The sequence below is a fragment of the Callithrix jacchus genome, chromosome 2, assembly GCF_049354715.1.
Source record: "Callithrix jacchus isolate 240 chromosome 2, calJac240_pri, whole genome shotgun sequence".
In the NCBI taxonomy this organism is placed as follows: Eukaryota; Metazoa; Chordata; class Mammalia; order Primates; family Cebidae; genus Callithrix; species Callithrix jacchus.
In genome coordinates, this window is record NC_133503.1 from 56,665,627 (window position 1) to 56,691,140 (window position 25,514).

General features: G+C 49.2%; 1 protein-coding gene across 2 annotated transcripts; it reads right to left on the reverse strand.

Moving 5' to 3' along the window:
* Positions 1-1,123: 1,123 nt before the first annotated feature.
* EIF3B (eukaryotic translation initiation factor 3 subunit B) lies at positions 1,124-25,484 on the reverse strand. Of its 2 annotated transcripts, none has more exons than XM_035289526.3 (19): positions 25,383-25,484; positions 20,024-20,216; positions 18,539-18,658; positions 18,169-18,226; positions 17,537-17,665; positions 16,803-16,960; positions 14,748-14,879; positions 14,603-14,669; positions 14,149-14,195; positions 11,502-11,712; positions 9,648-9,720; positions 8,689-8,811; positions 6,920-6,998; positions 5,973-6,111; positions 4,590-4,715; positions 4,007-4,084; positions 3,524-3,632; positions 3,260-3,378; positions 1,124-2,512 (listed from the first exon to the last, which is right to left on the reverse strand). In XM_035289526.3, exons 3-18 carry the CDS (start codon positions 18,619-18,621, stop codon positions 3,275-3,277), a joined length of 1,716 nt encoding a protein of 571 aa, XP_035145417.1. In that variant the 5' UTR covers positions 18,622-18,658; positions 20,024-20,216; positions 25,383-25,484; the 3' UTR covers positions 1,124-2,512; positions 3,260-3,274. The 2 variants fall into 2 exon arrangements, with proteins under 2 accessions (XP_035145417.1, XP_002744483.3); XM_002744437.6 differs by lacking the exon at positions 25,383-25,484 and adding an exon at positions 24,180-24,734.
* Between the last annotated feature and the right edge of the window lie 30 nt (positions 25,485-25,514).

The window sequence follows — 25,514 nt, forward strand, 5'->3', positions numbered from 1 at the left end:
TTTCCAACAGTGACTTTTTTTTTCTTTCCTGTCATCCAGGCTGGAGTGCAAACTTCACCTCCTGGGTTCAATCAAGTATCCTGCCTCAGCCTCCCGAGTAGCTGGGATTACAGGCATGCGCCACCACACCTGGCTAATTTTTGTATTTTTAACAGACAGGGTTTCATGTTGGCAGGCTGGTCTTGAACTCATCTCAGGTGATCCGCCTACCTTGGCCTCCCAAAGTGCTGGAATTACAGGCGTGAGCCACTGCACCTGGCCTACGACCACATCACTGATGCACTAGCCATGGTCTGTGTGCCTTTCCCAGTCGGTCCTTGGATTGGCAATCACATGTATTAAATGCCTAAAGGTTGTGCTCAACATTTCCACTAGAAGTCCGAGGGAGGTCACCACACTGAACCTACACCGCCAAGGCCAACTGTCCCCACCAGGCTGTGTTAACCAGAGTGCAGGACAACAGTGCCCAGAGCCAAGGTCAATGCCAAGCACAGAAAACCACTCCCACAGTGACGGAGAGCACACCAAGGTCAGGCCGAGCACAGCACAACCCCCCAAAAAAAGGAAAAAAAGAAATCACGCCAAGATCAGATCCATGCCATTTGAACCTCTAAGTCCAACTTCATGATTCCAGTTACAGAGCTGAAAGGACCCGGGGGTCCATTCCTGGCAGGCGGGGCAACTCAAGCTCTCCCAAAAGCCACTGCGCCTTTCCTGTATACCAACTGCCGGGCAGGGGCAGCTCAGTTCAGAGGCCAAGGCATATGTTTGACCACATCCATCTCTTCCTTGGTGTCCAGGTCAACGCTGTGCTGCAGGAAGCACCTGCCAGGTGGATTCGGCAAGAAAAGGGCTGCCCCTCCAACATCCACGTCCCACTCCTCCAAGCTCCAGTGTCTGACCAAGGCACTTGCCAGGAACACATCCATTGGTCGCAACATTCTTGGCTGCCTCAGCCTCCTGAGACACAACCAAGGCTGTGCCTGCAGCAGAGGTCCCCAGCCCACCCTGAGGTCCTGAGCCCAAAGCCCTGGGGACCCCGATACCCGGGAAGTCCCTCCACTGCAGGCCAGCTCTGGGAAATCCACGTTGACCATAGCAAAGTGAAAAACAGCACAAAGTCTTCAGAAATTCTTTATTTACGAATTATATAAAACAATTACAACTAGTGCATTTAAAACAGTGAAAACTTAATTTTTTTAGAAGGTCTGTTAAAAATTTGTTATATGGTAGAACTGTGTGCCTTTCTTCTTTCCGTGAAATCAGAAAAACTGTTTCTTGGCACACTAGAGTTTAAAAGCATGAGTTTAAAGAGCATGAACGTAAACAAGAAATACTAATAAAATGTGCGCTGAAGGGGGACAGGATAAACAGCAGGATTGCAACAACTCTAGAATTTTAAAGACGCAGATAAGAGAAATGTAAGGCTCATAAAAAAGAAAATGCACCAAGACACCCTCCTCACACCCAGGAAACTCAGCGGGATGCGAGGCTCCAGGCTGCACCTCCAGGGCGGCAGGTGCCTGGGTCCTCTGCCCTGTGAACTACAGCCCAATCGCTTTAGATTTGTAATGGTCCCTTGGCTATGAGTTCTGAGTGCTGCCTCAGGTTCCACAAGTTGAAAAGAGGTGGATGAAAATGCTAGGTCACGGGTGCCAATGGGAAGTGAGACTCTGCCAACAGAAGGGGTTGAAACTCCCCCCATTTGTGTGCTCCTTCCCAACAGGAAACCCGTTCAGTACAAGAGGACTGTGTATAAGGGAGCAAAACTGACCATTCTCAACATACCTTTCCCAACGTGTCTAATGCCAAGGAAAGGCCACAGGGTTCTCACCAGGGAAAATGACCAGCACCTTTCACAGAAAACAATGGAACAGAAGAGATCATGGTGTGACTGACCAGCAAACTGCTGGATGCAGGGCGGCCGAGTGTGCCTGATGACCAGATGAAACAGCATCCTGTGGAGACCTGGCTTGGCAAGCAGGTGCCTGCCACTGAGGAGTGAGGCAGGCAACAGGTTCAAGGTCGCTATACACATTCAAAGAGAGGAGAAAGACGGCTTTTTCATACAACTTTGCTTTTATTTCCACGTTCAACCTGTGGAGAAAACTGGCCACAACCTGCACGGTGGGGGTACAAGGCGTGGCAGTGCCCTCTCAGCAGATCGGGGACATGTCCAGCACTGCGCGCGACGGGGACGCAAGTCCTTCAACGGTTACGCCGCTCAGCTGTGGATGGACACCGTGGAAACACCACTGGCTGCGGAAGAAGGTGCTGCCGGTGACGCTGCTAGTCTACGGAGCCAACGCAGGTGGTTCCGACAGAAAACCCCAAACAAGAAAGAAGTGGAAGTGGTGCCTTAAAACCCCCCACTGCAGACACCAGGGGCTGAAAGGCACAAAAATGTGTTGCAATGGCAGAATCCCAGGCGTGGTCACAGTCCAGAGCACAGGGAGGAAGTGGGAGTCGAGCAGGCTTCCTGCAGGGTGGCCTCCGCTCCACACCACACGCGCTGCAATGCAACAGAGGAACCTCGCTCACGCTCCATCCTGCAGCTGAGCACGGGAGTGCCAGGAGGAGTCAGCTCAGTGGCTCCGTCCCCTGGACGGGCAGGCATAGTGGCCCTAAATAGCACCGCCTGAAAAGGCTGAGGGGCTGACGTTGAGTACTGCAACAGGAGTCACCTTAGCCACAGAGAACTGAGCCTGTGTGTCACCATCACTCACTCATGGGGACAGCAACCAGGCCATCCTCAGGCATCCCCAAGTCCCAGGGACTTAAGCCTTCTGTCCCACACATGCCCACACTGTGAGGTGTGGAGGCCCCCAGGACTCAGGAGCTCCCCAGCCCCCGAAGTGGAAGGCTTGTCTCAGAACAGGCTGGTGGCTGCTGGAACCAGATTTGTAGGCGCGCACGCCAGCGTTTTTTTCTGGTGGAAACACCACAGCAGTCATTAGCAAGGGTGTCGGAAAATGGCCAGGCACAGCCACCCTCCTCTTCCTAGCACTTCCCAGCACCTGGCTACAGTGCCTCCCTCACCCAGCACTGCCTGAAAGGCACCATCTGTGATGCAGTCAGAGAGCACAGCCAAGGCCAGGTTGGCACCAACTCCACACTTCACACAAGGCTCAGCTAACCCTGAGCACGTAACACTGGGGCTTCACCCCTGCCTTAAAGGAGGTGCTTTCTCAGTGAGATAACAGAAGCAGCGTGAGAGGAGGCAACAGGACCCCCGTCACACCTCCCCATAGACGCTCACCACAGAGCTCCCCGGTCACTCCTGATTCCCGAGGGGGATGATTTCTTCAGTGACAAAGAATTCTATGGTCTCCTCTTCCCAGTCATCCACATTGCTGTCCAGCTCGTCAGTGTCAACCCCTGAGGGGACAAAGGGCACGGGTCACCCATGGGGCAGATGCTGAGAGGCACCACCGAGGCCAGTGGGAAGAACGCAGGAGTTTGTGTCCACTGGGGCCCATGGCAGCAGAAGGGCCAGCTGATGACTGAGGGATCTCAAAGTTACCTCCTCGCAGCTCCAGGCGCTCATTTTTCTGCTCCATATAGAGCTCCTGGGCCATCTTCCGGTACTTCCGGAAGTCTTCCATCATGGTGCGCCTTCTCTCCACCAATTCCTATGCACGAGGGTGGGGAAAGCCATAGAACTGGTGACACCTGCCTCGCCATTGTGAAGAGCACACACCCGGGGACAGAGCCAGGACAATGGCATATGGAGGTGCTCAGGCAGGAATGGCAGTCTGTTCATTCTCATTTCCTCCCAACACCGCCCCCGCCCACAGGGCAGCAGTGAGGCCCCAACTCCAAGTCCTCGTGCCAGCCCCAGTCCCCCACTGCATCCCTCCTAGGAGAAAAACAGAACCAGTGTCTTCGGGGCAGAAGCAACTCTGAGCAGACACACAGCAGCCCCCTCAAAGCCCTGACGTGAGCCTGCCTTTGCTGTGATGGTGGATGTCGCAACATGGCTCTCCCTTCAGGGAACAAGGCTCACCTTTGAGGCTTTGGACTGGCTCAAACGATCTTTCTGTTCAAAGATCTTAGAGTATTTCTTCAGATCCTTTTTAATTTGCTGAAACAAAAGACTACTGTCACTCAGGATTTAACATTCAAAGCAAGAAGCACAAACGCAATCTTCAAAGTTGCCGACATGAAGTGACATCCAGAGTCATTAACAGAACACTGTGCCCCAGGTGTGCTCGCACCTGCTCTCTTCCATGTTTCATGTTGAGACTGACTTTCTTCCTGGGATTTAACCCTCTTCTTCGTTCTGACTTAATACCATCGGCCTATTTTACCATCATTATGTAAATCCCAGACAAGTCGCTTTCTAATCCCACCAGGACTTTTTAATAGCCCCTGCCATCTTTTTATCCACCCCTCGGGTTCATGTAAAACTTCCCTCAACAAGCTGAAGACCTCGGTTAACTATCCTAAAGCTGTTCTATTCCGTTCAGTTTTCACTGTTCCCTCATCTCTTCAAAGGGCCTACCCCCCAGTCACCACCCTAACCACTTTTCCTTTCAATGCCATAATCACCTCCACATGCCCTGCACCTGAGGGTGGGGGATACTTACCTTGATCTGCTCCTGGCTCAGGAGTGTTGGAGGCCGGGGCCGCCACAGCAGCTGGCAGAAGCGGTCCTTGTTGTTCTTCTGCAGGAGGCGTCCCTGGAAAGTCCACAGCCAGTACGCGTTGTCCACCTAGGGCAGGGACACACCAGGACATAAACGGGTCAGCAGAGCCACAACAGTGACTATGTCACTTGCTGAACAAGGTCCTGGATATCGGGGACACATGTGAACCAAACAAAGCTCTACCTTTGCTGAGCTGACATTCAGCAGGGGAGGTGGTCAGTAAATTAAAGACACAAAATATGTAATCAACCCAGAGTGCAGGGCACACAGTAGCTGGAGCAGCGCTCATCACAGCACAGGCCTACGCGTTCCTGCTGGCAACAAGAACCCTGTGCCAGATGTAAGCTAACTGCATCACCACACACCGCTCGGTTCCACTCTCTTCATAGCAGGACTCTCTCATGAAGGACGTCGCCTTCACTGGCACCCAGGATAAACTCCCTATGACATGCTGGCATTGTGGGAGCTAAATGTTTATACCTCAAGCAGAGTGGTCAATAGCTTAGAAGGTCTTTTCTTTTAATGGGGTTAGGGTTTCACTATGTTGCTCAGGCTAGTCTCAAACTCCTGGGCTAAAGTGATTCTTCTGCCTCTGCCTCCTAAAGTGGTGGGATTCCAAGTGTGAGCCACTGTGCCTGCCCTAAAGTGGCGTCAAGGTAGGCCCCACCACAGTGACTTATGAACATACCTGGACCCAGGCCGTGATCAACACACCCTGATTTAAATGTGAAGATTTCTAAGTGTAGACACTTGTTGTAATATTTGATAAGCTGGTATTCCTAAAAGTTCAGTATCTCATTCAATAAAATTACCCTAATTTGATTGAATTTGATCTCATAGACAGACTCTGTTTGCATGGACAGTTCAAGCGTCAGTACCTCCACCAACTTTCAAAAAATCACTAAATACAAGAAGTCCTTGGCAAACTTAATCAGCAGTTTTCGAATAAGAGCTTGTGGGTAAGGTGGCAGCTAGACTCAACCACTGACTCCAAAGAGAAGATCTTCATGTCTGAGGTTATGGAACTGTTCAGGCTTTAAAGAAAATGACTCCTCTCCGAAGAAAAACACTCGTGCATGACACACTCACACTCCCTTTCAGGGGTCCCTGGGTAAGACACCCCCACCATGAGCAGGGGCAGCTCCCGCCACCTCTTCTACAACCCAGAATCCTCCTCCTCCTGCCACAAACACCAGCTGAGGATTCTGTTAAACACCAAGGCTTGGTGCCCCTCCCTGAGGTCCCAGGACAGCACCAGAGTCAGCAGCCAGCCAGCACTCCCTGCTTCTATCCACAGCCAAAGCTATGCCCTCGGGCCTGCACCTTATGGCTCCACCAGGACACAGAAGTGACGACATAGCGCCCAGTAGGATCCCACTCAACATCAGAGGCCATGTAGTGCTCTGCGATGTTCATGACCGTGCAGTCCGAAGTATCCACAAACGCTAAGGCACCATTCATACTGCAGAGACAAAAAGGACTGTCAGGTTCACAGAGACGCATACTTCCCGACATCCCACTCCTGAGAGGCACTGCATGGGGTCCCCAGGGAGCCAGCCTTGGCGTCAACATGGAAACAAGCAACAGCCTCTGGCGGCCACTGTGAGACTTACAAATCACAGCTTTCAGAGTGTGCAATGAGTATTACACATGTCTGCCATCACTATTATTTTCACAGGAAATGTTATCTGAGGCTAACTAAGCCTCCAAAATTACAGTAGCAAGTGTCAACAATGAAGCAAGGAAGAGCAGTGACAAAAGGATATTCTTTTAACTCAGAGCAGAAAGCTGGAAGCTTCTCCACAATTCTGACACACTGCTGGAATGCAGCTAAGACCCATACCGTGACACCAACCACAGAGGTAAGGCAGCCTCACAGCTGTGTAACTAATACCCTCCTGCTAGAAGAGAGGTGACTGACCTCCTGGGGTGGGGGCAGGGGGGTAAATGGATTGCTGGAAGGCACTTGTTTAACCACAAAAGAACGACAACCCACAGACTGGTCAGCCTGTCACTTCACAAAAGCATCTACGAGTGCTTATTTCCATCTGCCCTGGCTTGGCCTTAGTCTTCGAGTGTCATGGATCCGCAAAGGTTCAATAATGTCCCATCCATTGACATGGGGGTAAATCCTTTCAGTGTGCAACACTCCCTCTACCAAGAAGTGGGAGGAGGAGCCAGAGTGCAGGGTGCAGGTGCCTGAGGGGTCTTCACCGCAGCAGGCAGAGCACTACTCACGAGGCAGACAGGCTCAGCGCGCGGACACCCACCTCCTCAGGCCCGCCAATACCACAAACTGTCCTTGGGGGCTCCAGAAGATGGTGTTTGCTTGCTGCTTGTCGAACATCTCTGCAAGGAAACAGAGTGCCTGTCACGAGCTGTGAGCGCTTCCACCCCAGGATGAAGTAACGAACCAAGGGCAGTCAAGGCTGGGGGGGCTTGGCCGTGGGTCACACTACCCACATGAGCACAGCTGGGAATGCCCGGCCACCTCGGAAAACAATTTTACAAAATCCATCGCTAAGTTCCCCTTAAGTCATAATCCATACTTTAAATGGGGGGGGGGGGGGGAAGAAGGGGCACGGGTATTTCAAAGCAACACTATTTTCCTATTTCCTGAAGTAAATGGACAAAGAATTCCCTTTACAGCAAACGTTCACTGCTGTAGGGACCCCAACGGGGAGAGGATGTCAGAGACGTGTGACCCTGGAAGACCAAAGCCACTTTCCTAGCGATAAGACATCTTTGGAGAAGTTGTATGCTTGTTGAAACTGTCTACAGTCATCATCTTTCCAGGTACTAAGTCTTACTTCCGGAAACGACCTCGGGCGGAGCTGCGGCAGCAGTGAGAAGTGAAAGTCAGCCGGGGTGGGCTCAAGTCCCCCCTCAGAGCTTGCTCAGACAGAGCTGATGACCTGCGACCTCTCTCTCCTTAGCCTCTGCGGTACATCCAAAAAAGAAGCTGGGGCAGGATATGGAGGGGAGGAGATGTGGGAAGGCAGACACACCCCAGGAGGGGCAGGGGTCTCAGACGTGCACCAACAAAAAACCCCAGCAGTCACAGGCACGGGATAGAACCCACACAGTGGCCACAGAGTCTATGCCAAACCTCAGGAGAGGCGTGTCATACGTGTTTGGAAGGTACATGGTACTTCTGCTTGCCGTCTTATGACTTAGAAAACTGATACAAGCCTCTGTCTGGACAGTCTGCAACTGCCTGTACGTTTCCACCAATGGGAATTAATGATACAGACCATCTTGCGATCTACTGCCAACTGAGAGCACCACGCACCTGCCAAACTCCAGCAAAGTGAAAACAAAACTAAACTCCTCACAGAATCATGTTGTGAAAGGTGAGGCCAGGAGATTCCAACCCTTTACAGGTACACGGCCAAACCCATGGCTCTGCAGGTGGGCATAAGGCAACCAGTCCTTTGTGGGAGGAACACAACCCCTTGCTACCTCCGGGCTGCCACACACATACACTTCACGCCTATGAAGCAACAGGGCATGGTTCATTCCGTCACCACGGGGGCCACGCTCTGTGCTGAGCAGGGACCCCTAGATGAAGTGAGGAGCCAGCCCCAAGTGGGTGAAGTGTAGTAGCCCTGGAACCAGGTGCACGGGGGCAAGGCACAGCTGCGTGGAACAGCTCTGCACACCCTGCAAGGTCAGAGGCACCCAACCCAGACTAGGAACTGGCAGGAGCATGTCCACAGGAAGTGACCCCAAGCCCAGAGACAGCAGCTACAGCCATAAGAGAAATAGCTTCACTTGAGACAATGACAGAGAACAGAAGCCTTGGAAATACTTGCTTAAGTATGAGGTCCCAATGGGGCTCAGAGAGGCGCCCTGCCCTGCAAGGAGCCTACAACACTGGGCCCACCGTGCTCACTTCATTAACTGAGCCCACCGTGCCCCATTCCCAGGTGAGTCCTGCCCAGCAACAGTCCTAAGCCAGTCAAACGCTCACTGCTGGGCGACTGGGTCCTTATCCGTGCTGACCTGTTCAGATAAGGAAAGGGACCAGGCTACTTACTAATGAGTTCAATCTTCCCGTTGTTTTTGACATGGTAGAAAGATACAGATATCCGCGGAGCCTCTCCATGCAACACAGCAAATTTACTTCCGTTAGGTTCCCAGGCAAACGCTATGATGGTTTCTGAAATTGATGAAAGAGACCACTCCCTTTTGGTCAATTCACAACAGAATACTCTTAATCAGTTAAAATGTTCACTATTCAATCAGAGAGAAATAGCCCCCAACATTTAAAAGTTCATTAAACGGACCACAGAGCAAGCATCAGCAGGAAAAGATGCACATTCCTGGAGTTTCAGAGACAGCTGCCTCCACTTGTGTGAATGACCTATGTGAAACTGTTCCCTTCCTAAGAGCAGGATACCCACGGTGGGACAAGGAGCCTGATGTCGCAGGCAGCTGTGGATGCCACTTCCTTTGGACCTAGTATGGCGTCTACAGTGGAATCTGGCTTCCTGTCTCCCTACCTGGCAGGGCAGCCAGGTTTGACATTTCCTCACCTCTCTATTTTTCTCCTTCCTTCCTCATTTCTATAGCAAAACAAAAAGCCAAACAAGAACACAGGCTGCATCTCTTCTCCCTTTTTTGTAGACAGGGTCTTGCTGTCATCCAGGCTGGAGTGTAGTGGCACAATCTCAGCTCATAGCAACCTCCGCTCCTGGGCTCAACTGATCCACCCACTTCAGCCTCTCGAACAGCTGGGACTATAGGTGTACACCACCACACCTGGCTAATATCTGTATTTTTTGTACAGAGAGGGTCTCAATGTTGCTGAGGCTATAAACACATTCTGTGACCTGGAGATGGCTATTAATGGTGAGAGTTCACAGTCCTGCCTCCATTGCTCAGACAACCCACTAGCAGGAAAGTGTTAAAATCCAAGTGTGGAAAGTGTTAAAATCCAAGTGTAAAACAGCACTTAGGGCCCATCCAATTAAAAATGACTAAAGTAAAACTTGCCTTTCATTTCGACCACATCCACAGGTACCTGTTTTTCCCTCATTCGGAAAATTTCAAAATTTGTGACAACACCCTGTTTAAAAAAAAAAGGAGGGAAGGGGTGACATTCAGGACATTGAAAACATGAGAAAAAGGTTTAAATCAAAGGACAACTTCATAATGAAAGATTCTATTTGCACTCCTGGTTTGCACACACAAGCATCTGCAGTGATGGCAGCCGCAGCCCTCAGAAGAGAACACAGTTCTAAGGCTGGAGGGGAACTGCCGGCAACCCATCCAGAGGCAGCTACCGGACATGCGTGAAATAATCCGACCAGATCCCACCTTCAGGAGCCTCCCTGCCCCCCACATTCTGGCACAAGCAGTCCCAGGATCCTCACTACAGTCTGCGTGCCAGGTCCACAGGGCCCAAAAGGCCCACCCATGGGGTTGGTGAAACTATTTCAGACAGTGGGGTGTTCTGCAGCCCTGACCTTCCAGAAGTCCTACCCTACTCCAGGAGTCTAAGGGGAAACCACCCCGATGTCCACCAAAAGAGGAAGGAGGCAAAGAAAAGTGGTCCACCCAACAGCAGATTCCTGTTCAGACTCAATATTGCGGACAAGCCATGGGAAAACTGCTCCATGAAGGAGTTAAGACACAGAGGCTGCAAACTATCTGATTCCAGCTGTGAGTCTGGAATAGGGAAGTCAGAGACATTAGTGATGCCAGGAGCTAGGCAGAGAGACTGCTAATAGGTATGGTGTTTCTTTGTAGGGTGATGAAAACATTTTTTTTTATCTTTAAAAATTATCTGTAGAGATGGGGTCTCACTGTATTGCCCAGGCCGGTCTGAAATTTCTAGCCTCAAGTTATCCTCCCTCCCACTTAGGGTGAGCCACCACGCCCAGCCAATGAAAACACTGTGAAATGAGTGATGGTGGCTGCACAACCCTGTGAACACACTAAAACCCTCTGAACTGCCTCACCACTTTAAAGAGTGGAATACTTCCATTAGAGGAAAAACTCAGACAGTGTTTTGATAAGGTAAATATTAATTATCAACTACACACACAAAAAATCTGAGTATGTTACTCTTTGTGCTTAGAAAGAAAATAATACTCTAGACCAGGCACATTGGCTCACACCTGTAATCCCAGCACTTTGGGTGCCCGAGGTGGACGGATCACCTGAGGCCAAGAGTTCAAGACCAGCCTGACCAATATGGCGAAACTCCGTCTCTACTAAAAATGCATAAATTAGCTGGGCGTGGTGGTAGGCACCTGTAGTCCCAGCTACTGGGGAGGCTGAGGCAGGAGAATCACTTGAACCCGAGAGGCAGTGGTTGCAGTGAACCAAGATCGTACCACTGCACTCCAGCCTGGGTGACAGAAAAAAAAACACAAAATGATATTCTCATTTTAGCAATCAATATAGAAAAAAGGTGGGTGTCTGGGGACATTTTACTGTATTCCTTTGTGAACTCTAAACCACGTGAATGTAACATCTATTCAAAACTTATTTTGGAGACAGTGTCTTGCTCTGTGGCCCAGGCTAGAGTGATGCAGTCATGGCCCACTACACCCTTGACCTCCTGGGCTCAAGCAATCCTCCTGCCTCAGCCTGCCAGTGTTCAGATTCTAGGCATGAGGTACCACACCCAGCCTATTCGAAAAACTTTTCTTTAAAAAAAAATTATACTCTTTAAATAGAATATGCCAAGATCTCTAATTAAGACTTGCCGGGTATATCAGGAGGGTGCCAAAATAACCCACAAATCTGAATTTAAAAATCCATTAACAGCCTCCAAACAATACAGTGGTCACTGAAGAGCAAAGGATAAGGAACCTCCAGTTCCCACGGGCACCCACGTACCTGGGTGCCTTTCGGAGTCCTGTCTACTTTCACACACAGGTAGTCTCCATTCTTCTGCCAATGCAGCTTGCAATCCACCACATTGAACAGGTTCCTCACTCGGATCTCTTGCCTGGTAGGCAGCTGCATCAGGGTTACCCTGGCTGGAATATCTTTGTCTTCAGGCACCCAGAAGGCTATGATGTTACCACCAGGAGACCAAGAAAAGTCTCTGCAGATCAGGAAAATAAAATGTTACAGCAAAGACCAAGTGATGATGAAACTGAAAAGCAGAAGAGAATAAAACAACTCATTTGCTGTAAAGAAGCTCAATGCCGACACAGCTGACGCTGAGCCCTCATTCCACACAGGCACACACTGCTCTGGGCATGGCGCACAGCTTCACAGGTCTTCACCAGGACCCTGGGGCATTACTGCGCTCACTGTAACAGGGAGCGAATGCAAACAAAATATGAGCAACCCCACCGTCATGCACAGACTCATATGGACTCCAGCCTGGGCTCCGTCAGCCCACTCTTAGATACAACGTACTGCTGCTTCAAGGCAAGTAAGTTTGAGGCTGCCAGATCCGGCAATATGACATCTAAAGATTAATTAAGGTGTCAAAGGGGAAAATGGCAAATCAAGTGTAAGCAATGAGCAAGAACGAGGGCAACTCCCTCCAACGGATCAAGTGCTCAACAGAAGAGCTGCTGGAAGGAACGGTTCCTGAGCTCAACTATGCAAAAAACAGCTTTATACACGTTATGTGCTCTGTTTTGCATTTACTGAGAACCAACGTCCTGGTCTTCTTTTTATTTTATGAGCCATAATGTTGCCCAAAATGTAAAAATAAAAGGAGTAAGAAACGTCAATGTCCTTGGATTGCTGGTAGAAGTTCACTGCCGTGATGACCTGTTCCAAGAGTTTTCTGATAAATAAAAACGTCCCCATTCTTTGATAATGAAAATGAGTTGAAGGTTCCCCAAACTCTGCCTCAGACACAAGAGTAATAGGAAGACCATTTGCTTAAGCAAAGTCTCCTCTCTTCCTTAAAAGGCTGGAACCACCCTCCCAGTTTCTAGGTCAAAGATGAGGTAGATGGAAGGAAGCCAACTCAAGACTCTGGCCTTGAAGATTCATTTCTGGGCACAGAAAGGAGAGTTGCTGAAGTGGTGTCTCGAGGGTGGTGGGCCCAGCGCGGAGCAGCCTTCCTGCCCATCGGCTCGAGCTTTCATCCTGGCATTCAAAACAAACTCATCTTAGGCTGGGCACAGTGGCTCACACCTGTAATCCCTGCACTTTGTGAGGCCAAGGGAGGCAGGCAGGCAGATCACTTGAGGTCAGAAGTTCAAGACTAGCCTGCCCAACATGGTGAAAACCCTCTTCTAAATTATACAAAAAATTAGCTGCGCATGGCGGTACACCCCTGTAATTCCAGCTATTCAGGAGGCTGAGGCACCAGAATCCTTTGAACCTGGGAGGCGAAGGTTGCAGTGAGTCGAGATCATGTCACTGTATTCCAGCCTGGGCAATAGAGCAAGACCCTGTCTCAAAAAAATTAAAAAATGAATGGGTGTGGTGGCTCATGACTGTAATCCCAGCACTTTGGGAGGCTGAGGAGAGACCAACTTGGCCAACAGTGAAACCCCGTCTCTACTAAAAGTACAAAAATTAGTTGGGTGTGGTGGTGGGCACCTGTAGTAGTCCCAAACAACCCAGTAGGCTGAGGCAGGAGAATGCCTTTACCTGGGAGGCGGAGGTTGCAGTGAGCAGAGATTGTGCCACTGTACTCCAGTGAGCAAAGATTATGCCACTGTACTCCAGTGAGCAGAGATTATGCCACTGTACTCCAGTGAGCAGAGATTGTGCCACTGTACTCCAGCCGGGGGGACAGAGACTGTCTCAAAAAAAAAAAAAAAGATTTTTAAAAAAGAACTCACCATGTTCTCTCCAACTGGTTAAGAACTGAGTGCTAGGCTGGGGGTGGTGGCTGACACCTATAATCCCAGCACTTTGGAAAGGCAAGGCAGGAGGATCACAAGGTAAGGAGTTCAAGACCAGCCTGGCCAATATGGTAAAACCCCATCTCTATTAAAAACACAAAAATTATCCGGGCATGGTGGTGTACACCTGTAGTCCCAGCTACTTGGGAGGCTGTGGCAGGAGAATCGCTTGAACTCGGGAGGCAGAGGCTGTGGTGAGCTGAGACTGCGCCACTGCACCTCAGCCTGGGTGACAGAGCAAGGCTCCACCGCAAAAAAAAAAAAAAAAAAAAAAAAAAGTACTAACGAGAGCGCAAATAAAGGAAACCAACTGCAGTGGAAACCATCTATGACCCCCAAATTCACAGGCTGAAATTCTAACCCCTGGAGTGATGGCATTAGGTGGGGACTTTGGGGGCTGAGCAAGTCATGAGGATGAAGCCCTCAGGAATGAGATGAGGACCTTTACAGAAGTGGACCCAGAAGCCTACCACCAGGTGAGGCTGGACTGAGGGGCTGTCCATGAGGAAGTGGGCCCTCACCAGTCTACAGGTGCGGTGACCTTGGACTCCCAAACTCCAGAACTGGGATAAAGACATCTCCGCTGTAATAAGCAACCAGCCTTTGGTATTATGTTAAGCAGCCTGAACACACTAAGATACCAAATTGATAAGAACACTCACTTTATCCCAGAGATCTTCAAACTCTTCTTGTCTAGAAGACCCATAGACTGGCCAAAAAAAAGGGGAAGGTTACAGTTGAGTCAAATCAGGTCAGTGTCTCAGTAACACATGTAACTTTTCACAAAAGGAAACGAGTCTGATGTGAGTTTGCCTAGGGAGCAGTGCGCGGAGAGGGTGACGGTGAACCCACCCACCCCCATCCACTGCCTCAAGCCACAGTTCCGAAGCCCACTGCATTAACTCCCATCCAGGATTTCCCACAGCTGCGCAAGGTGGGCAGGTGGGACTAAGGAGCTTCGCCCAGAGTGGGAGCAGTTAAAACGGTGCAGGAGACAGGCCTTTACTGCAATCTGCGAAACCTCCTCCTCCTCTTCTAGCACAAGTAAGTAAAGGCTCCACACCCCAATTACAAGCAAGGAAGGGATGAGTGTTTCCCATCACTGAAGCCACTTACAGGAGTTTCATAGATGCTAAGCGTATCCAGGGTCATTCTGGCAAAGAATTTACCATCATGGCTCCACCTAAGAAGAAAACAGAAGTGCCAGGTATTCCAATTACAAGACAAAAGGCTACAGAGGTTGTTACAATGATCCACTTACTTAAAAATAGGCCAATGGGCTGAGCTCTCACAGTGAAAACCTCTCTTCTTGTGCCCCGTAAGGATGTCCCAGATGATTATGGCCTGAGGGTCATCCTGCGTGTCCATCAGGGGGCTAAAGGTCACAAGGTACCTAGAAGAGGGAGGCAACACTGCATGCTATCCTCATCTCCCGTCACAGTCTGTGCAGCCAGAACAAGCAGTCAGAACTCATGGAACCAACTCTCTCCCCAAACACCACACTCTCCCGGCCCCAAGAGATCCCAAGTGGAGTAGGAAGCAGAAGCAGCGCTTGTTCATTCTTGGCGTCAACACACTGCAGGCATTCCAGTTTATCCAAGATCAGCACAGGAAAAACCCAGCAGATCCTACACAAAAGTCTGCTGAGTGATCTAGAGGGAGATGCAGTGTGGAATTCTATCTTTTTTTTTTTTTGAGACAAAATCTCACTCTGTTGCTCAGGCTGGGGTGCAATGGCATGATCTCGGCTCACTTCAACCTCTACTCTTTGGGTTCAAGCAATTCTTGTGTCTTAGCCTCCTGAGTAGCTAGCATTATAAGTGCCTGATACCATGCTCAGCTAATTGTATTATTAGTAGAGATGGGGTTTCACCATGTTGGCCAGGCTGGTCTCAAACTCCTGAGCTCAGGTGATCCACCCGCCTTGGCCTCCCAAAGTGCTGGGATTACAGGCACGAGCCACTGTGCTTGGTCAGAATTATATCTTTACCAATGTTTAATTAAGACTAACAAGGTTAAAAAAAAAAATACAGCTGGGCACGGTGGCTCATTCCTGTAACCCCAACACTTTGGGAGGCCAAGGCAGGTGGATCACCTGAGGTCAGGAGTTCAAGACAAGCTTAACATGGTGAAACCCCATCTCTACCAAAAATAAAAAAATTAGCTGGGCATGGTGGCAGGCGCTTCTAATCCCAGCCATTTGGAAGGCTGAGGCCAGAGAATCACTTAGAACCTGGGAAGGGGAGGTTGCAGTGAGCTGAGATCACGCCATTACTCTCCAGCCTGGGCGACAAGAAAGAAACGCCATCTTAAAAAAAAAAAAAAAAAGTCCCATCCAGTTCAAAAGCCAGCATAAATCTGATGGGAAACTTTAGAGCCTAGAGGCTCCTCCCAGTCATTATTTACCTGACTGCTGGATTGTCTGGAGCTACTGCACCTGCTCACTCAGTTCACAGTGTTAACAGACAGTCCTTTACATCAGAGGGGAAGGCAGACACAACCCATGAGGGCAAAGCAGAACAGCCCCATCTCGCCCTCACATTGCCTTCCACAACCATGCCTTTCCCTAGCAGGGTTCAGACAACCAGATTAGCTAGATCAAAAACCCTGGCTTGGCCGGGTGCAGTGGCTCACACTTGTAATCCCAATGCTCTGGGAGGTCAAGGCAGGAGGAACACTTGAGCCCAGGGATTTGAGACTAGCCTATGCAACAAAGTGAGACCCACATCTCTACAAAAAAATAAAATTAGCTGTAAGTTGTGGCATGTGCCTGTGGTCCCTGTTACTCAGGAGGATGAGGTGGGAGAATCACTTGACCTTGGGAGGCTGAGGCTACCTACAATGGGCCTGCAATGGCACCGAGCCTAGGTGACAGAGCAAGGAAAATTTATTATCCGTAAAATATGTGACCTTAGACTAGATCCTGAAGGAAAGTAAATAATATACAGAACTATTAGGTCAAGTAACACAATTAGAATATGGCAATGCAATCAAATGTTAAAACAATGTTAAATCCCTGAAGTCAGTGCCTGTACTGTGGTCATGCTAACAAAATCCTATTTCTAGGAACACACATTCAGGGCTAGAGGGACATGTTACTTCAACTTACAAATGGCTCAGGAAAAGTATCTATACAGAGACAACAGAGGATGACGCAAAGGCAACCAAATGTGAGAAGATCTCAGTAAAGCACACCAGCATTCTCTGCACTCCTATCTTTCTACGTTTGAAATGCTACAAAATTAAAGACTACCTATAGAAGGCCGGCATGGGGTGAAAAGCATAAAACTCCACTGGTGTTTTTCTATCAGCTTACCTTTCACAAGGTGAGAAATCAATGAGCTGAACCCCTTGGTGGCTGAATCTCTGAATCTGCTTGAATTTCTCTCCCCCCCATAAAGCAATGCCTCTTTGATGAAAGGTAGCCAGGTAGGTGCCCTTAGGAGACCAACGCACATATGTCTCTGTCCATCTCTGCAGAAAAAGGCAGTGCAAAATATCAAACGTCAAGACCTTCCTACAGTAAATCTATTCTGCAAACGCTTTTTTTTTTTGAGACGGAGTTTCGCTCTTGTTACCCAAGCTGGAGTGCAATGGTGCGATCTCGGCTCACCGCAACCTCCGCCTCCTGGGTTCAGGCAATTCTCCTGTCTTAGCCTCCTGAATAGCTGGGATTACAGGCACGCGCCACCATGCCCAGCTAATTTTTTGTATTTTTAGTAGAGACGGGGTTTCACCATGTTGACCAGGATGGTCTCAATCTGTTGACCTCGTGACACACCCGCCTCGGCCTCCCAAAGTGCTGGGATTACAGGCTTGAGCCACCACGCCCGGCCTTCTGCAAACTCATAACTGAAATACACAAAGCCTGTTCACTTCTTAGGATCTACTTCAAAGCTGGAAGAGGAATAAAATAAGTTGTTTTCATAAAGTAATCTCAAAGAAAATAAAACCTCATCTGCTCTTTCAGTTTTCTAATGGAAACAAAGTTCCACTTTGTTAAGGAAAGAGGGGAGGTGAGTCCCACCCCCAGTGGCAGCAAATACACACCGCTCTTTCTTCAATTGAGACAGGGTCTTTCACGTCATTCCAGAATATGGAAGTGCGGTCTCCACTCTCAAAAATCACACTATACTGATCTCTGCATTCTGCCTCTTCAAGCCAGTAACGTAAATTACCCTTATATATTAAAAAAAAAAAAGAAGGCAAGGAATAACATTTCATTAATTAAAAAAAAAAACTTATTCACAACTATTGCTCTTAAAGACATGACAAATTCAGTCCACACTTCAACTCCCAAGTCACACCTTAACCTCAAGTCAAGACAACATCCAGCATTTCTTTTTTCCTTTTTTGAGACAGGGTCTTACTCTGTTGCCCAGGCTGGAGCCCAGTGGCACAATCATAGCTCATTGTGGCATCATCCTCCCAGGCTCAAGTGATCCTCCCACCTCGGCCTCCCAAGTGGTTGGGAATATAGGTGCATGCCAGGCCCAGCTAATTTATGTACTTACTTTTTGTAAAGAGGGGGTCTCACTTTGTTGCCCAGGCTGGTCTTGAATTCCTAGAACTCAGGGATCCCCCTACCTTAGCCTCCCTAAGTGCTAGGGTTATAGGTGTGAGCCACCGCGCCCCAGCAACACTTCTTTAAACCACTGAGATGCAGGTTTCAGGCCACTCACCAGGTCTTTGAAAGGCTGTTTCTCTGGAATATCCCACTCATCACTGATGGTCATATACCTAGAGGAGAAAGGAGACTGTCGAACCCCATGCTCTGATGACTGGAAAGAGCACCAGGGGTCCAGCATGGCCCTACTGCACTTCTGCCTGCCCACCCCCAGGGCTGTGACTGGCATAATGGGGAGGGGTGCTACGGGCCAGGAGCTTGGGGCAGGGCTATGAAATGGCACTGTGGCCCTGCGGAAGCCTGACCAGAAAGGCTGTTAACAATCTGACAGGCACCAACGCCCACTGAGAAGCACCAAACCACCCAGACACGGCCGGTCGCTTGCCCATCAACGTCCACTGCCTCATGACCAAACCTGAACTTACTTGTCAAAATCCGTGAAAAGGTTAACCCGGAACGTGTGCTGCTTGTCCAGTTTATAGCCGTCAGCGTTCTTCACAGCATCCATAGCATGGGCAGGGGACGCATACTCCAGGAAAATATACCTGAGTGAAAGAGGGCCGTTCATACACACGCACACCATAAGGCTGGGCAGGTATGCACTGTCTACCCCACCCCTCTCCATGGACAAGCCCTCTGTACCAGGAGTTATCTGTGCTGTTCTTCCTGCCTTGAGCCTAAGGCAGTCACACAGAGGACAGACCCACAGCCAAGGAGCTCCCTAAATGAGAGGGAAACCTAACCAGAAGATTCAAGTCTCTAGTTTTATGATTATAAATTATAGAAAAGCTAATCAAAACATCCATGACTGTGGCAATGGTTTCATTAAGTGTAGACATCAAAATCTATTAAACTGTATACTTTAAAACTATGCAGATTTATTATGTATCGATTATCTCAATAAAGCTGTTTTTTAAAAGAACTTGTGGCCAGCGCTGTGGCTCATGTTTGGGAGGCTGAGGTGGGCAGATCACTTGAGCTCAGGAGATCCAGACCAGACTGGGCAACACGGCAAAACTCCCTCTCTACTAAAAAATACAAAAATTAGCCAGGCGTGATGGCACGTGCCTGTAAGCCCAGCTACTTGGGAGGCTAGGGCAGGAGAATTACTTGAACCTGGGAGGCAGAGATTGCAGTAAGCTGATATCACACCACTGAGCTCCAGCCTGGGCAACAGAGTGAGACTCTGTTTCAAAAATAAACAAAATCTTAAAAATAGCCTAATATTGTGTATTATAGGCAACATTACAAAGGACCTCAGAGCACTTTTCATTGTAACATGAGTAACCGAGGGTCAAGAGGCTACCCTTCAACTGACTGCCCAACATAAAAACACTGTAGCATTACCTACATTTGATAATTTTTCTAGAAACTAAAACTATTCTAGTTAGTTTTTACTTTACGTCATTTATTTGAGAGACAGAGTTTTGTTCTGTCACTCAAGCTGGAGTGCAGCTACATAATCATAGCTCACTGCAGCCTCAAACTCCTGGCCTTAGTCTTTAAGAGTGTTGGGAGTTTAGGTGTAAGCCACCATGCTGGCCTATTCTAGGTAATTTTAAAACTTTTTATTTATTTATTTATTTATTTATTTTTAAAAGACGGGGGTTTCACCATGTTGGTCAGGCTGGTCTTGAACTCCCGATCTCAGGTGATCCGCCTTCCTTGGCTTCCAAAGTGCTTGGATTACAGGCGTGAGCCACCATGCCTGGCCAATTTTAAAAACTTTAAAACCTTAACTTAAAAAAACAAACTTTATCATCTTCTCATTCACTGCTTTCGAGAGCTTCCCGCTGAGGGCAGCCTAAAAAAGAGAATGGCCCACGTGCCTGGGCGAGGCAACAGTTCAACACTCCTTCATCACGACGTGCCAGACACAGATGAGACTTCTCTCACAGGCGAACACTCACCCTTTTGTCTTCCCATCCTCTTCAGGATAAAAATCATTTGTGATTTTCCCAAACTTGGAAAAGATCTTGTGGATGACATTTTTGAGTTTCTCAAGTCGGTCAGGTCCCACCTGAGGGACATTGTCCACTACAATCACCGAATCGATTCCATCTGCTTCCTGGGGTCGATCTTTGAGTACATCTCCTAGTAATTCTGCGAAACAGAGATTTGTCAAATGACCACTTTTACCAGGAAAAACATTAACACATTAAGCACACTGAACAAATATCCAGAAAGTGACAATGAATCATCTAAATGCTGTTGCTGTGAGCAAAAGAAACCCCAACCCTAGCTTGTTTCAGAATTTAAATGTGAGAAGTAGGGAGACTGGGACTCCTCTCTCTCCCTTTGATGGAAATGTCAACAGTCAAGGTATGTCAGTTAAGTTCTGGCAATAACCAAAGACCAGAAGACAGTTAACAATAAAAAGCTTTTAACAATGCAAAATGCAAATGAAGAAGAAAATCTAAAGAATATCCAATATTAGATCTTTCAGAGATCCCTAGATTTTGAAAGGTTTCTAGCAACATCTAGGCAGAACCCTATCCCAATGTCAATGAAAACTGACTTTTACAGAAGATTTTAGCAAACAAGTAAATATTTAAATGCTCGATATATTCGCAGCACATTTGTGCTGTGAATTCAAACTACTAGAAATTATTCAAGGAGGAAAACTTCTCTTGAGTGAATTGGGATGAAAATAGTAACTCTTCTCCCACCTCCTGTTCCCAGTTATTTTCATGTTTTCAGGCAGAGAACTGGATAGCCATTCACAAGGGGATCAGGAAAAAAAACAAACAGGGAAGGCACCTGGGTGAACTTCCCGACCGGCCCACCACCAGGCACCTTCGTCCAAAACCCCTTATCCAACATTCCCTATGTTAAAAATCTCGAAGGATCAACACAGGAGATAGGGATGGAGCAAAGTGTTTTTCCTACTCACATGCCACTCAACACATTTCTGACACCAGATGTGGGTCCATATCAAGCAGTTCTCCAGGGGCTACCAGCTGGGTGTCCTCCAACTTAACCCAATTCAGACACTATCTACCAGGAATTAGCATCAGATCCCACAGGCTGAAGGTTCAGTCCCAAAGAAGGGTCCCCATTTCAGATGGCAATTGTAAGTAGTGGGCTGTCATCTCCAGTTCTGACCGAAAGCCTCCAAAGCAGGGTTCCCACTATTCCCCACTTCTTGGGTTGCTACAACAGCTTACAGAATTCAGGGAGCTAGGTTTGCCAGCTTATTATAACAGAAGTTATAGAGAACACAAAGAAGTAGATGGAAGAAAAGCGAAGGGGCTCCCTGTGCTTTCTAGGCATGCCACCCCGAAGGAGCCTCCACCTGTTCAGCTATGTGGTGCCCCCTGAACCCAGTCCTTCTGGCTTTCATTACACAGGTGTGATTACTGACATCACTGAGCACTAGTGATCAACTCGACTTTCAGCCCTCTTCCTTCTGAGGAGCAGAGGGACACCTAAAAGTCAATTAAATGTCCTGAAAGCCTGATCTGAATTTACAAGGCTTGCAATAAAAGGCTCAGCTTTTACACAAACTGTATACTCCTTTCCCACAAGCTCAAAGCATCTAGACTAGAAGAACCTGCCCACACCTAGGAAGGAAATATATGAAGTAACTACACCATGAAGACACATCGCCTTGATCACTCTCAGCCGAAGCACCAGTTACACACAGTTCACGGATTCCCAATCTGTCTCCAGGAAAAATAGAAGGGAACAATTCTCAACACTAAATAGCAAATAGAAAGAGAAAAAATAGTTCATGAGCCAAAAAAGACACTTACGAGTTAAAATCTTGATCACATATTTGTTTCACCAAACACCAAAAGCAGCTGAAACATTAACCTGAAAGGATGATTACAGATTGGGATGCTAATCTATACCAAAAACCTAAAAGCGGCAAGACAAGGACTCCAGGCCATCTCTGGTCTGCTCCCTGGAAGACCTGACCCCTTCCGGAAAGAACTGGTAGTCATATACTGTCTTGCACACTGACCCTGAAGGGCAGCTCTTCTCATAAACAAAAAACCTACCTGAGTTACCAACCACAACCAAGGGGACCATGACAAATGCTGACTTGCTGAGCCTGAGTTCCCCAGGACCAGATGCCTCACCTGTCACTCTGGCCACTGCACCTTCAGGATGACCCACAGTCATCACCCAGCCCAGCCAACCTTGGCTTTTCCCAATTCCAGAAAGAATTCACATATTAGAAATTTGTGAATTTGATAGACTCAAATAATGCTTTAAAAAAACAACTCAGGCTGGGCGTGGTGGCTCACGCCTATAATCCCAGCACTTTGGGAGGCCACGGCCAGAGGATCATGAGGTCAGGCGTTCAAGACCAGCCTGGCCAACATGGTGAAACCCTGTCTCTATTTAAAAAACAAGCCAACAAACAAACAACAACAAAAACTCAGCAGAATATCCAAGGGCTCAAAACAATCACTAAACCAAAAGTTTTAATTTCAAAATCTAAAAAAATCGAAGTGTTACAAAGAACAATATTCTGAGCAGGAAAGTCTGGGGGACCCCAAGCAGTGCTGACCCACCAGGAATTCTCAGCAGCCTACTCCACCTCCAGGGACACGTTTCCTCAGGAGCAAAGGACTTAGACTAGATGCTCCCAAGGTCTTCTTTGTGGTGTCCTTCCTGCTTTTCATGCAAATATTTAGTCTTTTATGAAAAAAAGTGCAACATAATAATGGTCACAGTAACTGACAGCCTTTTTATTCTTTAATGTTTCACTTTTTGAGACAGGGTCTCACTCTGTCACCCAGGCTGGAGTACAGTAATGAAATCTTGGCTCACTGAAACCTCAGCCTCCTGGGTTCAAATGATTCTCCTGCCTCAGCCTTCGAAGTACCTGAGACTACAGGTGTGCACCACCACATCTGGCTAATTTTTATATTTTTGATAGCCTTTTAAAAATACATTTAAACTGGCCAAGGCCGGCAAATCACGAGGTCGGGAGTTCAAGACCAGCCTGGCCAATTTGGTGAAACCTCCAATCTCTACTAAAATACAAAAATTAGCTGGGCATGGCGGCGCACACCTGTTAGTCCCAGTTATTCAGGAGGCTGAGGCAGCAGAATTGCTTGAACCCGGGAGCAGAGGCTGCAGTGAGCCGAGATCATGCCCCTGCACTCCAGCCTGGGTGACAGAGCAAAACTCCGTCTCCAAAAAATTAAAAAACATTTAAATTATAAGTTGGCCACTCTATGTTGTTCCCTAAATTGCCTTAGTGTATCACCGGCTGTGTCATCAAGAGTATTTTTATTTTTCTCACTCTAGTATTAACTTAGCCAATAGACAGGCTAATGTGTTCCCAACTTAAAGACTTAAGACGGCTAAAATAAAGCAAAAACAAATGCGATCAGCTCTCATCAGAAGTCACTTTAGGAGAGGAGCACCTTCAGGCAGGAAGCAGAAATATGCCTGTAAATCCAATCAAGGTAGAGATGAAAGCAAAGCAGGCTGTTATCAACAACATTAAAACCTAGAAAAATAATTCGCCTTATAGGTTTACCGTGGGGGAGGGGGCATAAAGGAAAACCAAACTGGAATTTGACAGGGGCTGCCTGTCCCACTAGGGAAGTCTTTGGAGGTGGACAATTCTGCGGGGCAGGAAGACAAAATCACTGGCTCTGCCACAACCTGTTACTACGATCCCTACCTTGGAAAGTCTGACGGGTCAGCTCTGGGGACACGCAGACCCGCAAGCTTGACACCGGGTTCTCGGTTTTTGCTGTACCCTCAGCAGCGACACTCACGGCACCGGCACACCCAGTCATAACGGAGTCCCCCTGGAGCCCTCTCCCACTCTCACAGATTTCTGACTGTCTCACAAATGCCTAGCTTCCAAAGGGGACTCCATCTAGCCCCCTTTTCTACAAAAAGGGAGATGCTGGGCTCTCAGAACACCTCCAGGGCGGGCACTCGGGAACCTCCTCCATGGTGGCTTCTCGGGAACACACGGATACCCTCGCTGGAACTTCTGCACGAAACGGTGGCACAGCCCGACGACGTCTCCCACCTCAGGAACCCTAGACACGCTCCTGCGCCGCTCGCCGGCTCCACCCCGAGGGCCCTCACCTTCCTCGCTCACGTCGTCCACGAAATCCTCGGGGTCGCTGAAAGAGGGCTCGTCCGCGTCGCCGTTCTCCAGCGCCCGGGGCTCGGCCTCGGCCGCGCTGCCCTCGTTTCCTCCAGCGTCCTCGGACGCCGCCTGGGCCCGGCTGTCAGTGCGCTCGTCCCGGGCCTGTTTCCCCCGGGCCTCGCCCTGTGCCGGGGTTCGGGGCTCGGCATGCGACCCGGGCGGCTCCTCGGCGACCAACCGCGAAGGCGACTCGGATGGGCCGGAGGCCGCCTCCGCCTCGGTCCTCACCTCCGGCTCCGGTCCGGCCTCGGCGGCCGCCACCTCCTCACTGACGGCCTCGGTCCCCGCCGCCTCCGGAGCGCCAGGCCCCCCGGGCCGCAGCAGTCCCACGTCTGGCGGCGGCTCGGCGGCCGGCTGCTGCTGGCCGGGCTCGGCGCGCTCCTCGGCCGCCTCAGGCACCGCCACGTTCTCCGCGTCCTGCATGGGCCCAACGCTGCCTCCCCGCAGGGCTCCGCGGCCACCACGCTTCCGACTCTCCCAGGCCGCACCGCGCGCCGCGCCGGCTACAGCGCAGCCATGTGCGTGAGATCGGGAAGCCACACGAAGGCCAGGGGCGCACCCACGCCTTGGGACCTCACGACGAGACGAAGAGGACTTACATTCGCAGGACCGCGTCCGAAAGTCACCGAACTGACATTTTTGTGACAAGAAAATGCTTAATCCTATTTGTCAAGGTTGTTTCTATTCATCAGTAAACTCATGGGAGCATTGAACACCCCGTGTGTGGCAGGGGATGGTTCCGTCCAACATGGCGGCCGCCCCCTTTCCTCTCCCGTCAGGCGCTGCGGGTCGAGGCTGAACTATTTGTAGCGCCGAAAGCGGGGACCAAAAATCATTTTAATATGAGGAATGCTATGAAAATGTCCTCTAACTCAACAGTTAATACCATAGAAAAGTGGAGGCTCAAAAGGCGATTGTTCCGGGCGTTTCAGCCTTTTGCTAGGCAAACCGTTTAGCTTACATTATGAATGTCCCCCTGTCCGTGCTGGTCACTTGAACTCGTCTACTGACTGGGCAAAAGGATGGACAACTCTAAAATAGAAAAGGAATTCAAGGCGAGCCAGAGGCGGCCCACGCGACTAGAAGGACGACTACCTGGCGCGATACAAAAATGTATCCGAGTTGCTTTAATCGCTTACCCCTAATTCTTCCCTAACGGCCGTCACCGCCTGCTTCCCCGCCTTCGGGCGTTTACAGTGGTTCGATCCACCTAGCCCATCCCCCTCCGCGCGGGAGAGCGCGGGTCACGTGGGGGCGGGGGCGGGTCTTCG